The 12,915-nt window shown below is 43.1% G+C and overlaps 2 protein-coding genes across 2 annotated transcripts; one reads left to right on the forward strand and one right to left on the reverse strand.

Annotated features, from left to right (window-relative positions):
• Window positions 1-3,631: 3,631 nt before the first annotated feature.
• LOC137822150 (senescence-specific cysteine protease SAG39-like) lies at window positions 3,632-4,742 on the reverse strand. The gene is made up of 2 exons (XM_068627055.1): window positions 4,304-4,742; window positions 3,632-4,224 (listed from the first exon to the last, which is right to left on the reverse strand). Exons 1-2 carry the CDS (start codon window positions 4,740-4,742, stop codon window positions 3,632-3,634), a joined length of 1,032 nt encoding a protein of 343 aa, XP_068483156.1.
• Window positions 4,743-5,636: 894 nt separating this feature from the next.
• Window positions 5,637-7,034, forward strand: LOC137822141 (senescence-specific cysteine protease SAG39-like). Its single transcript, XM_068627047.1, has 2 exons — window positions 5,637-6,202; window positions 6,283-7,034. Exons 1-2 carry the CDS (start codon window positions 5,764-5,766, stop codon window positions 6,873-6,875), a joined length of 1,032 nt encoding a protein of 343 aa, XP_068483148.1. The 5' UTR covers window positions 5,637-5,763; the 3' UTR covers window positions 6,876-7,034.
• The last annotated feature ends 5,881 nt before the right edge of the window (window positions 7,035-12,915 follow it).

Below are 12,915 nucleotides of genomic sequence, written 5' to 3' on the forward strand. Positions count from 1 at the left end.
ACACTCTATTAGTGTCACAACTGAACAGAATTTTTCTCCTCTAGAGTGCATAAAATCTTAACAGAATAACCTCCAGAGTACCAACTCATGTACCAGCATCAGGGGTCCAATCTGTTTCACGTAGGCACCCTCGGCGAGACGCTACACATCATACATGCAACCTAACTCATCGTGCCCTAACACACATGGACTTAGGTTCAGAGAAAAGGTTTTACTCGTAGTAGACCCAGACACAATAAGTGCACCTTAGGTCCATTATTATCCCTTGCTGGCTGCCTAGGTCTTGCGCACGAGAGTTTACGTTAAGTATACAGGAAAGATTTGACACACACATCTTGAACCCAATCACATGGTCCATCAACTTGGCCTAAAACCCGAGCTGACCTGTCTAAGGCAAATGCTGAGCTCCGACCAGCGAACACTGAGCTTTGGGTGCTCTAGTCCAGTACAAATCTTTAACTAAAAATAATTACACAGCTGGTGGGAAACTTTGAACAATGACAATGATGAATTGTCTTTTTTGAAACATGAGGATATAAATCTCAGTTGGTTCTTTAAAAGCTATGTTCTTCTCACAAACATGACATCATATATTCTTAGCTGACCCTGCATTCAGGTGGATTCTATCATTCCTATCTTTTGAAACAAACTCATTGAATATAATACATTTATATTCAGGTGAATTGTGATGAGATAGGAGCCATAGCACCAAATGAGAGACAAGGCACATGGTGTTGTAGAGAACTCTCTTCAGAATAAATGTAACATGTTAGAGTACATAATACAAGTCCACCCACTTTTGTGTACGATAAAGAAGGTCTGATGTTGAAACTCATTCAAGGTGGTGGCCATCGGAGACATCATTTATGCAAATGTCATGCAGTGTTGCTTACAATTTGAAGTACAGAGGAGATAAGAAGAAAATCAACATTGAATGCATGATCATATTATGATACAATATGAACCAATTACTCTTTCTTTTTCATAGATCCACAAGGTGGGACTTGTATTATCTATTATAACACGTTACGTTGCCATTTAAGAAAGTCCTTGACGACAACACCACATGCTATCTCTCTCTTTGGTCCTGTGACTGCCATCTCATATCCATCCTTCACCAATAATTCAAGTAACCAATTAATGCATATCCTTTTATCTATATATACTCATGTCTGTAAGCATTTAGGACCAACACAAATCATTCACATCCCAAACCATTCTAAATTCAAAACCTTATTCTCAACACTTTTCTCAAACCCTTCTGTTCTCATACCAATACAACAATGGGTTTTCGTTTACCTGGAATCAGAAAGGCAATATTTGCAGCAAATCAAGCATCTTCAAAAACAGTTGATGCACAAAAGGGGCATCTTGCAGTGTACGTTGGAGAGAAAATGAAGCGGTTTGTGATCCCTGTATCATACTTGAACAAACCTTCATTTCAAGACTTACTGAGTGAAGCTGAGGAAGAGTTTGGATATGATCATCCTATGGGTGGCCTCACAATTCCTTGCAGTGAAGAAGTCTTCCAACGTATAACTTCTTGCTTGAATGGACAATAAATGTCATACTTTAGGAGACTAATATAGATAGATTAGTGGAGACATTTTTGTACAATAGGCGTCTTCTCAACTTGTAAACATCTCCCTTTTGTGAGAAAGAACGATATTTTTTTGTTCAATGAAAAGGAACTCAACTATTCAAGTAGCTACTCATTTTTTATAGTTTACCAATTTCAATGTTCTGTTCTCTCTGCATGAATAAGGTTAAGTTCAGTTCAAAAACTAGACTTTGTTCTGTGAAATTTCAAAGCGGAAAAGATCACATCCTAGAACGGTAGAGTGAAAATATTTTCACTTCGACCAAAGAGGAAATAAATTTAATTGGGGCAACAATGTTAAATAGACATACATGGCAAAGAAAAATTATAAGAAGCCTGGGCCTTAGCAAAAGAGGTTAGTTCTCTGCTGAAATACTTATAAAATTTCATCCGAAAACATTTATAAAGATGAACTTGGAAGTTAGATATCCGAATTCTCGAGGAGGAACTGGAACAGGAACTAAAACGTGATGGAGGAACAGGAGCGAGTAAAAAATTAAGCAGAGATATATAGTTAGTGTGTGATTCTGAAAGAAGGAACTAAAAGAGCGAGTAATAAATTTATTGAGATTTGGCAAAAGGAAAATGTGTTTAAACAATTTCCAGTGTTTAGTATTCTCATTCAGGAAAAAGAAAGTATATTCTTAACAAATTCACCTCATGTAATCTATCTCAGGAAAAAAAACCCATTTGTGAGAGAGCAACTTGTTATGTTGGAGAAGCAAAGAAATAGTGCATAAATAGTTGCTAAGGGCCTCTCCTTCACATGGTGCTGTCTCACAGGTCTCTTTCATGGATTAGGAAGTTCAATGGGAGGAGTGCATACTCACCTTTCGAGATTTTGGCCAACAAATTACGCACCTGAGAATCTATAGTTTTTTCATGCATTGCGATCGATGTAACTAGTCCAATGGTGGACACATGCTTCTCCAAATAATTAAGAGGACAGTTGTATTGATATAACGTGTACCAATAGATAAGAACCAGTAATGTTCAATACATTATCATGAGAAACTTTGAACGTTATGTACGGCCAATTCTAACTCACCGCCCCACTTAATAATCGTCAACATCATCAACTTTCAATTTTTCTTTGCAAATGAAGAGACATTTTGGGCTTCCCTAGAGAAGGAGGGACACTGTTATCTTAACTATTATCCCATGTTACGTTGATTCATGAGAAAGTGCCGAAGACAACACCATATGCCCTTGTCTCTCGGTTGGTCCCATTACTCCATTCCCTCCTTCACCAATTATTCTTCCAGCCAATGGCCTTTTTACATATCTTTTCTCTATAAATATTCAAGCCTTCAACCATTTAGAACCAACACAAATCATTCACATCCTAAAGCCTTCAAAACTGAAAATCTTATTCTCAAGACTTCTCTCAAACCAACACAACAATGGGTTTTCGTCTACCTGGTATCAGAAAGGAAATATTTTCAGCAAATCAAGCATCTTCAAAAGCGGTGGATGCGCCAAAGGGCTATCTTGCAGTCTATGTCGGGGAGAAAATGAAGCGTTTTGTGATCCCTGTATCATACTTGAACCAACCTCCATTCCAGGACTTGCTGAGTGAAGGTGAGGAAGAATTTGGATATTATCATTCCATGGGTGGTCTCACAATTCCTTGCAACGAAGATGTCTTCCAACGGATAACTTCTTGCTTCACTTCAAAATAAATCTTACACCTTTGGAGACTAACATAGATTAGTGAAGACATTTTGTACAATACTAGACTCAAATTCATACTTCATTGACTGCGTCTTACGTGGTTAAGCAACGCTCTGTATCATTGTGACGAGTTACAAATTCTTTAATAGTGAAATCAGTTCTCTTTCCAAGGATTTGCTTCATACTAATTTTACCTTTAGCTTTGTACTATAAGACCATGACTGGTTTTTCATTAGTAATTGACCGATAAGATGTGTACTTACAATACTGTGTTTGTGGAAAGGATACAATGATAAGAAAAGCTGTTAAAGAGATACATAGAATAGTAAATAGTATAATAGGGTACAATTTTTTAAATTATGCAGTAGGGTAAGACGCTTGCATGGCTATGCCACAGAGTCCTTCCTCAGAATCCACACCTCTTTGCATCCTAATGTAGCCTTCTTCACCCCACTCGGTTCCCCACGAGTTCTTTACTAGCCAATACTCAGTTCCATCATCACTAACACCATATCCCACAGCTGTGACACCGTGATCTAATTCAGTTCCACATGACCCAGTGAACACACCACTCTCGTAAAATTGAAAGTCAGAGCCACTGGCATCTATGGCTACAGACACTGGTTGATTGACCACAGCCTTTTGCAGTGCCTTCTCATTGTTTGCAGGGACATCCTCATACCCCTTAATGGTGGCTGCATGGCCAGATGCTGCATTTGCATTGCAGGTTTCATCAGTACCCTTGTAAGGGTAATTGGCTTCCGTGTTGAGTCCTTGATTTTGGATGACGAATTTGAAAGCGTCATCCATAAGTCCACCTTCACAACCTTGGTCCACACCCTTTGAGTCACAATCAACAAGTTCTTGTTCTGACAAAGAGATCAATTTTCCAGCAGTGAGTGCATGAATTCCTTCAGCTGCGGCAACAGCAGAAAAGGCCCAACAACATCCTACATTGCAAGGTAAATTAATAGTTAGATACTCAATCATTTTGAATTTGATGTGGTAGATATATAGTGAAGCACTTACCACATTGACCTTGGTCCTTGACGGGTGTAACTGCACCCTTCTGCCTCCAATCCACTGTAGAAGGCACTGCAGTCACATTTTCGTACTTAAAAGAGGTTGTCCTTGTGATAGAGGAACACATGTGACCCTTGAACCTATTTCTTGGTGCTATGAACTCCTCATTGGTGAGGTCTGCAAATTGATTAACAGCAAGCTTGTAAGGTTTATTGGCAGCATTGTTGAAGGCCTCAATGTAGTTCACATTTTCCTTGAATATTCTTAAACGCTTCTCCCTTTCCGGAGGGTCCTTGTACACTCTTCCATAACGAGTCATCCATTCCTCGTGTCTCTCATTCATGGAGGCATCTTGGAGAGTGCGAGATGTGACTTGAAAAGTCCAGATTGCCATGCAGAAAAGCAATGTCAAAGAAATGTGATAGAATTGAGTTTTGGTAGCCATGGTAGTGTATTGTTACAATATTTTTATGTTGGTCAGTGAAATATGTGAAAGATGCTGTGTAGTGGTACCCAAGATTATTTGTGGTATTTATACTAAGTTTATGTTTTGAATCGTAAAGAAACCTTCTGTGTTTCAATTCAAATCTGAAAGCACATTTTCCTTAATATACCAATGAAATAGTTTTAGAAGGATGCCTTCTTTGTGGACATTGGAAAAGTTTGGAACTGTAAAAGAAGGTTTGAAATTTGTTTTGATTTATGTGCATATCATGCATATTGCTATGACGCAGAACCAAATTAAGTTGTACTATTCTTCCTTCCAGCCAACCAAATACAATATAATATAATATATTCTTATATTTATGTTTGTTCTTATTTCTTAGTTTTAGTTCTCGCACGTATGACATAAAAAATAATGCGCTTACCTTGGCTACTTAATTTAGGAGACATAATTTGTAATTATATAATTAGTTAGAGCAAAGCATCTTAATTAAACCTATTACTTGTTAGTTTTTTCTTTTCATGTTATGCCCCCAATCACATACACTTTTCTTAATTTAGTTATATGAGTTCTATTTAATTTCGAGTAAATATATTATTAGAATTACTATATATCTTTGTAAAAGTATTTGATTTGGAAGAGTGCGACTTTTATTTCGTTATGTTATGGTGTAGCAATTTGCGTGCACGAAGTTGATAAAGTTTTCATACTTCCACTTTTATAATTCTAAACTTTCCCAATACGCACATTCTCTTTGACAAGCACTTTGGCACCATAATTTGTCCACACTACCAATATCCACAAGCAAGGTCTCATTCAGATAAATCTCACAGCTACATACAATAAAGAGTGCTTTGAGATTTAAATTGGAAACTAAAAACTAATTTAGATATCAACGCTAATATGCCTATATAAACACCACAAACAATCCTTAATACCACGCCACAACACATCTTTCAAACATTTCACTAACCAGCATCAAGTAGTAAACCCAATTATTTGTCACACTACAGTAGCCACCATGGTAGCAAAAAGTCAATTCTATCATATTTCATTGGCATTGCTTTTCTGCATCGGATTCTTGGCTTTTCAAGTCTCATGTCGCACTCTCCAAGATGCCTCCATGCATGAGAGGCATGAACAATGGATGACTCGTTATAGCAGAGTGTACAAGGACCCTGAGGAAAAGGAAAAGCGCTTCAGGATATTCAAGGAAAATGTCAAATACATTGAAGCCTTCAACAATGCTGCCAATAAAGCTTACAACCTAGCCATCAATCAATTTGCAGACCTCACCAACGAGGAGTTCATAGCTCCAAGAAATAGATTCAAGGGGCACGTGTGTTCCTCAATCACAAGAACAACCACTTTTAAGTATGAAAATGTGAGTGCAGTACCATCCACTGTGGACTGGAGGCAAAAGGGTGCAGTGACACCCGTCAAGGACCAAGGCCAGTGTGGTAGGTGCTTCATTATTCATTCACATTCCTGAGTAAAATTAAATTGTTTGATAATTTAACTATTAGTTTACCTTGTGCAGGATGCTGCTGGGCGTTTTCTGCTGTTGCAGCAACTGAAGGAATTCACAAACTTAGTACTGGAAAATTGATCTCTTTATCTGAACAAGAACTTGTTGATTGTGACATAAAGGGGGTGGACCAAGGTTGTGGTGGTGGTCTTATGGATGATGCTTTCAAATTCATCATTCAAAATCATGGACTCAACACCGAAGCCAGTTACCCCTATAAGGGTGTTGATGGAAAGTGCAATGCAAATGCAGCAGCCAACCATGCTGCTACCATTACTGGGTATGAGGATGTCCCTGCCAACAATGAGAAGGCACTTCAAAAGGCTGTGACTAATCAACCAGTGTCTGTAGCCATTGATGCCAGTGGGTCTGACTTTCAATTTTACAAGAGTGGTGTCTTCACTGGTTCATGTGGAACAGAGTTGGATCACGGTGTGACTGCAGTGGGATATGGTGTTAGTGATGATGGGAGGAAGTATTGGTTGGTAAAGAACTCATGGGGAACAGAATGGGGTGAAGAAGGCTACATTAGGATGCAAAGAGGTGTAGCTGCTGAGGAAGGACTCTGTGGCATAGCTATGATGGCATCTTATCCTACTGCTTGATTGTAAAACTTTATTCTACTGTTTCCTAAACTGTGTAATACTACTTACACTACTCTCGGTAATTATTCTGCAAGCATTTGTCAGTTACATGCATTGTAGTGTCTATGGCCCGTGATGCATATTCTCTATTTAAGCTCATACTTGCCAATTATCAGTATCATTCTGGCTTCTCTATCTTCACTTATGTACTTTTTTCTATTTTGAAATTCTACACAAATCTTCTCTGGAGCATTAAAATTGCCCCAAATATCGTGCATGATTCTCCCTTGGTCGTCGTTTCACAAACACTAAACCCATTCAAATAAATTTGATGTTGTTGGTCATGAAAATAGAGAAAAGACAAGAAAACCAAATTTGTCACAGCGGAGGTAAAATTACTTAAATTAACTTATAAGATGCTTTAATTACTTCAAATTCTAGACTGCACAGTTCATTCTAAGGCAGGCTGCAACTACTCTGTGTGGCAACAAGTTTGACTCTGGTTTTTTGGTGCAGACTGGTGTAATGAGGAGCAGTATCTTCTTGCTTTAGCTAGTAGTTTATTGCGTGCTGTTTGCCTAGAGATGGTATGTAGGAGTGCTATTGTAGCATTTAACTTTCTGATAGGTTTTAGTTTTGTATAAGGGTTGGAACACCCTAAAGTGATCTCTTTTTTATTCATTTAATTTTTTATTGATAAAAGAAAAAACTGCACAGTTCGCAAAAAAGTTACTTTTGAATTATGTAATCTATAAACCTTTCTAGATTACGTGATTTAAAATAGCACACAGTATCCCTATTTTTTACTTTTAGATTGGTTAATCACTAGTGTACATGTTGCCACAAAGTTAAACAATCTGAAAATGTGATCAACCAATAAGAAACGTCCCCGACAAAACCAAAAACACGACAACACATGATCAGAACAATGAAATTTATTATTTAACTTAATACATTCACAGGGACGCACAACAATAGCGACATAAGACAAGTAAAGTGTTGACAGCAATGGTGATGAATGGCGAAGGCTGGTTGATGAAACACAAACAACCACTCACTCTTGTGTTTTCTTTAAAGAAACACTCTTCTTCTTTTCTCTCTATTGTATTTCTTTTTGTGGTACATATTACAACTGAGAGAGCATCTTATTTATAGGCTTTAGAAAACTTTTCTAGAAAATTTTTCATTATGCCCTTTGATCCTGCCTGTTGACCGGAGCGCTGGAGAATGCCTCGTCAAAGGATCGACGTGCGCGCCGCTTCCCACCTCCGTTCCTCCTCTGGATCTGTCTCAAGAACCTGCAAAGAAACGATACGGCGCCGCTGCGGCCGATCGCACTCCGACGCTCAAGTCAGTGACGGTATCACCAAATACTAAGAACTGGAACCGTGCAAATCTCTCTCACAAACAGCTCTGTCACTCGCAAGCGTAAAGTGTATGAACTGAACGTGCGTACCTTAGAAAATCTGTTAGGAACTCTTATATACCTGGTGGTTTTCTCTCCCCTGGCAGTTACAGACTTGGACACGTGGCTCGTATCCAACTGTACACGTGCCATCATCTGGAGGCTCCCTGACTTGGCGCTACTTCTACTCTCATTTTGGCTAAGTTACCTATGCATGGTGCTGCCCAGTGCATAGCTAACTCAGGAGTGCGATCTCTACTGAAACTGGCGAGGTAGGGCCTTCATACACCTTCCCTGTGGTCTCGCCGGCCGCCTTCATAATCTGCTTCTCCTTTAACTTCGGCGATGTGCTTGTTCTGGCGATCTCCAACTGCCTGGTCGCCTGAGTCTGCATCTGGCGACTTCGTCCTCAACCTGGCGATCGCCTATTCTGGTAAGCTGGAGATCGGAACACGCCAACTTAACTATCGGCGACTACACGTGCCTCCCGACTTCCTTCCCAACTGTCAACCTGGCGCCTTGTCAACACGCCTACACTGTAACAGGATGCCACGTCATCGCATCCGACCATCAGGGCGGTACACAAGCCCCCCAGTCTTAAGCGAAGACTTGTCTAGCGAAAAGACTGAAAAAGCCTTCGTTAACACCGGTCTACGTGGCATGGGCGCAGAATTCCAAGCGGTAGTACTTTCTGCTGCTCTGACGCTCCACCAAACTCTTCGCGCATCGTTCGACACGTGGCTCTCATCAACGGCCATCTTCATCTGCCGTTAGCGCTTCCCAAAACCGTTCGAAGACCCTTAAACCCCTTACGCTCCTACTGTTCCATCACTTTCTTCACACTTGCATACGCTCTCATTTCTTTCTGCGAAAGCTCTCGACGTTCCTCGACGCTCTAGATCACCACCTCCCTTTAACATTCTCCCGATCATCGAAAGGTAACTACTTTCCTTCATCTGCTGGGTTTTCTTGCATTTTCACCGATTTGCATCATCCTGTAACTGTCTGGTGCATACGCTGTGGGCTGTTTTTCCATTTCTCCTTCTGCGTGACTTAGGGCTTTGCCGATTGTCGCAACGAACTCACATTCGTTCGTCTTTCACCTTCCTTTCATGATCGAGTCAGCCTTTGTAACCCTCCTGATTATTTTTCCTTCCTCCTTCGTTTGCAGTTGCTACCATGACTCGCACGAAGATCACCCCGAACCCCCCTCCGTCAGCGCGAAACCCTCCTTCTCAAGCACACGACTCTACGCAAGTTCGTGGTGCCCCCTCTTCGCAGGCTGTGAGGCCCGCGTCTTCTCAAACCACTCTGGCCCAGGCGACTCCACCAAACGCTGGAGGAGCCCCCACCCCACTGCCAGACTTCAAGACGTTATACTCATGGGCTAACTCAACCCTCTTAAAGGAAACGTCGTCGGTGAACACCGCGGGAGCGGTTCTGCGATTGACCAATGGGGACGAGGCCCACCAATCATTCCACAAGGAGCACGATGAGAGAATGATGGTGCTGCCTTGCCCAGCCACTCTGCCAGTGTGCGCCGATGATAAAGTGAGCGCCGACGGGCCCTTCTGCTTCGTCTACACCACTCTCTTCAAGAAGGTTAAACTCAGGTTCCCTCTCACTCGATTTGAGAGGGAACTCTTAACCGAGCTCAACATCGCTGCCGCCCAGCTTCACCCCAACAGCTGGGCGTTTGTCCGAGCTTTTGAGGTAACGTGCGCCCACCTAGGGTTGCCCGCGTCAGTGGACGTGTTTTTATTCCTGTTTGAGGCCAAGCACCCAGGAGATCGCCTGTGGGTCAGCCTGAACGCCATTGCTGGGAGATCCATTTTCACCATCTTCCAGCAGTCGTACAAGGATTGGAAGGGGAAGTTCATCCAGGTTCGCGCAAACGACAAAGACCCTTCCCTTCTCGACGGTTTCCCCTTGTACTGGTGGACAAGGGGAAAAAGGAGTCCAAGAGCTGCTTCAGGAGGCCCAGAAGTCCTGATAGCATGGGAGCTTTGGACAGAGACCTTTGTCTCTTCTGGAAGAGGGTGGCAGATGCCCACATAACATTCTTGACCCCCACCCTGATTTCCTTCGAGTTCTTTGAGGACCAGTTGGAATTTCAAATAGGTTAGGACGCTACATCTTTGTCTTGACATTGCTTCTGATATTGTTTCTGGGCGTCTTGTGCGATACACACAAGACTTTGGTTTTATCTTTTCTGCATATGCCTGCTTTTGCTGTCTTATTGTCTTGTACACTTACCCCTTTCTCCTTTGAGCTAACTTATGCACTTTCATTTCATGTAGACACCATGTTGGGTAAGAACATGCTCGCCGATTTAAAGGCGCTCGCCCGCAACCACGGGTTGGCGACCGGCTCCCAGACGGTTCCCAACTCAGCGGTCGAGAAGGCCATCATCCAGGGGCGATCACCGCCTAAGGCGCCCACCCAACGAAAGAAACTGGTCCTTAAGAGGCCAAAGCGGAAGGCCCCCCAAGTTGTCCAAGAGGATGAGGAAGAGGACGACGAGGTCACAGAGGATGGCCTTGTCACGAAAAGGAAGAGGGTGGCACCATCTTCTCCACCTGCCCCGCCCCCTCTTCCAGCTTCAACACCACCATCAACACCCGCTCCTCCTCCTTCACCACCAGCACCACAAGCCCCTTCACCACCAGTCCAAGCAGTTCCATTGGCCACTGCGCCACCTGCAACTGGGGCCCAAGAGCCAAACTTCTTAGAGGACCCCCCGAGCGCCTCTACACCACATATATCAGCAGGAGGGGGCCCTCCTTCCAACACTTCAGCTGCAGGAATCGTTCCAATCGGGGATGAGGTCGCTCACACCTCTCCAATCCTAATCACCGAGTCCCCGATTGCGTCGCCACGCCAAGAAGCAACCACCGAAAATATTGTTAAGGAAGGCGGCGACGAGAACCCTCAACAAGCCCCCCTGGCGCCTCTCCAAGCTGCAAATCTTTCCCTCGAGGTCACGAGGATGTGGGAACCTCTGACTGCTAAACTCAAAACCATTGCAGAGGATATCCCATCAATCATAACGAGAGTTGTGGAGAGCTCCACCAGGCGGCTACAGGATGATATCTACAACCTCAAGACCGAGAACAGCACAATGAAGGTCGAGGTGGAGAAGGTGTCATTCATCCTAACGCTCGCGGAAATGGAACATTCTCGAGTGGAGTATGCCCTAAACACCGAGCTTAGGCTTGCGCGCAAGGAAGCTGTTGACCTTCGCCGCAAAGTCCATGAACTTGCCCAAGAAAAAGTCGAACTTGAAAGCAGAATCGTGCCTCTACGTACCAAGGCGAGCGACCTGGAGGCTCAAATTCAAGCCAATGCCGATAAGGTACAGAAGCTGGAGCAAAGGTCGATCGACCGCGAGAAGCTACTTGGGCAAGTAGAGAAAGCAAGAGACGACGCCATGGCTGATCTCTCCGAGGCAAACAAAGAGAAGGTGAAGATGGCTGCCGAGTTGGCCCAAGCTCAAACAGAATCCAAGAAGGTGGCTGACGACCTTCTTCAAGCTCAAGAGACCAACAAACAACTCCGAAAACAGGTCGAAGAGCTGGAGCAGCAGAACAAGGAGCTTAAGCAGCAGGTTGAAGGATTTCAAAAGCAAATTGAAGAACTTAGGCTAAGCTCCGCTCAGATTCTGGTTGCCGGGTTTGATGCCGCTCGAGAACAGTTCGCATGCCTATTCCCTGATATCGACCTCAGCATGGTGTCATTAAACAATGAAGTAGTAGATGGAAAGGTCGTTCCCGCCGAAGGCTCAACCAATTCCACCCCATCTGCTTCTTTATAAATTCACCTGTATTTGCCTTGTAAAAAATTCTTGCACACGTATTTTGAACAGCTTCTTATTTCAATGGCGAGACTTGGACATTTCTTCTGACTTCTTTTGAGCGCTTTACTTTCTTTGTATGTTTAACTCTGCTGCGTTTAACTTAGCGATTTTGCAAACATGACCTTTGGCGTAACTACTTCGAGCCGATTCAAACTTAAGCAATAATCGCTTTAAACAACTTGTACCCCTGAGGCACTAACCTGATCGTAAGAAAAAGTTCCAAGCAACGAACTGTGATCCAAACATCGGTTCAAACAACGTCCCACTCGACCCGCTTTATCAAACAAGTCTTTCAACCTTCTCGCCGTGTTTGAACTTTTCGCGATCACCTAGACCTCTTGGTAATACCAGCTTTCCTTAGCCTCAGGCTTTGGCAGTCATTTCTTTATCTGAGGCAGAAATGCCCTTTGGGATCTTCCTTTACCTCCCTGAACCCCAGAGCTAGAGACTGGCTGGCTAGGCGTTCTCTTCGAACCTACCTTAGCCACCTTCCAAGCTTCTTCCACCCTCTTCGCCATACCTGAACTCGTTCAAGACGAGAAGGATTTTATCCTGCCTATACCCGCACACAAGCGAGAAGGTCTTTTAACTCGCCTGAACTCGCTCATCGGCGAGAAGGACTTTTACTCGCCTGAACTCGCTCATCGGCGAGAAGGACTTTAAACGGCCTTAACTCGCTCGACGGCGAGAAGGACTTTGTCTGGTGCCTCAACTTGCCCAGGGTGTACATCTCCTCCCCCCTGGATGCACTGAGGACCTTTTCTTTCTCACGCCTGCACTCGCTCGTCGGCGAGGAGGTC

Source organism: Phaseolus vulgaris, chromosome 11, assembly GCF_000499845.2.
Source record: "Phaseolus vulgaris cultivar G19833 chromosome 11, P. vulgaris v2.0, whole genome shotgun sequence".
In the NCBI taxonomy this organism is placed as follows: domain Eukaryota; kingdom Viridiplantae; phylum Streptophyta; class Magnoliopsida; order Fabales; family Fabaceae; genus Phaseolus; species Phaseolus vulgaris.

Coding starts and splice junctions, on each gene's coding strand:
- LOC137822150 (XM_068627055.1), bottom strand. CDS start 4,742: ATGGCTACCAAAACTCAATTCTATCACATTTCTTTGACATTGCTTTTC. Junction 4,225..4,303: donor CAAGGACCAAGGTCAATGTG/GTAAGTGCTTCA, acceptor CTTGCAATGTAG/GATGTTGTTGGGCCTTTTCT.
- LOC137822141 (XM_068627047.1), top strand. CDS start 5,764: ATGGTAGCAAAAAGTCAATTCTATCATATTTCATTGGCATTGCTTTTC. Junction 6,203..6,282: donor CAAGGACCAAGGCCAGTGTG/GTAGGTGCTTCA, acceptor TACCTTGTGCAG/GATGCTGCTGGGCGTTTTCT.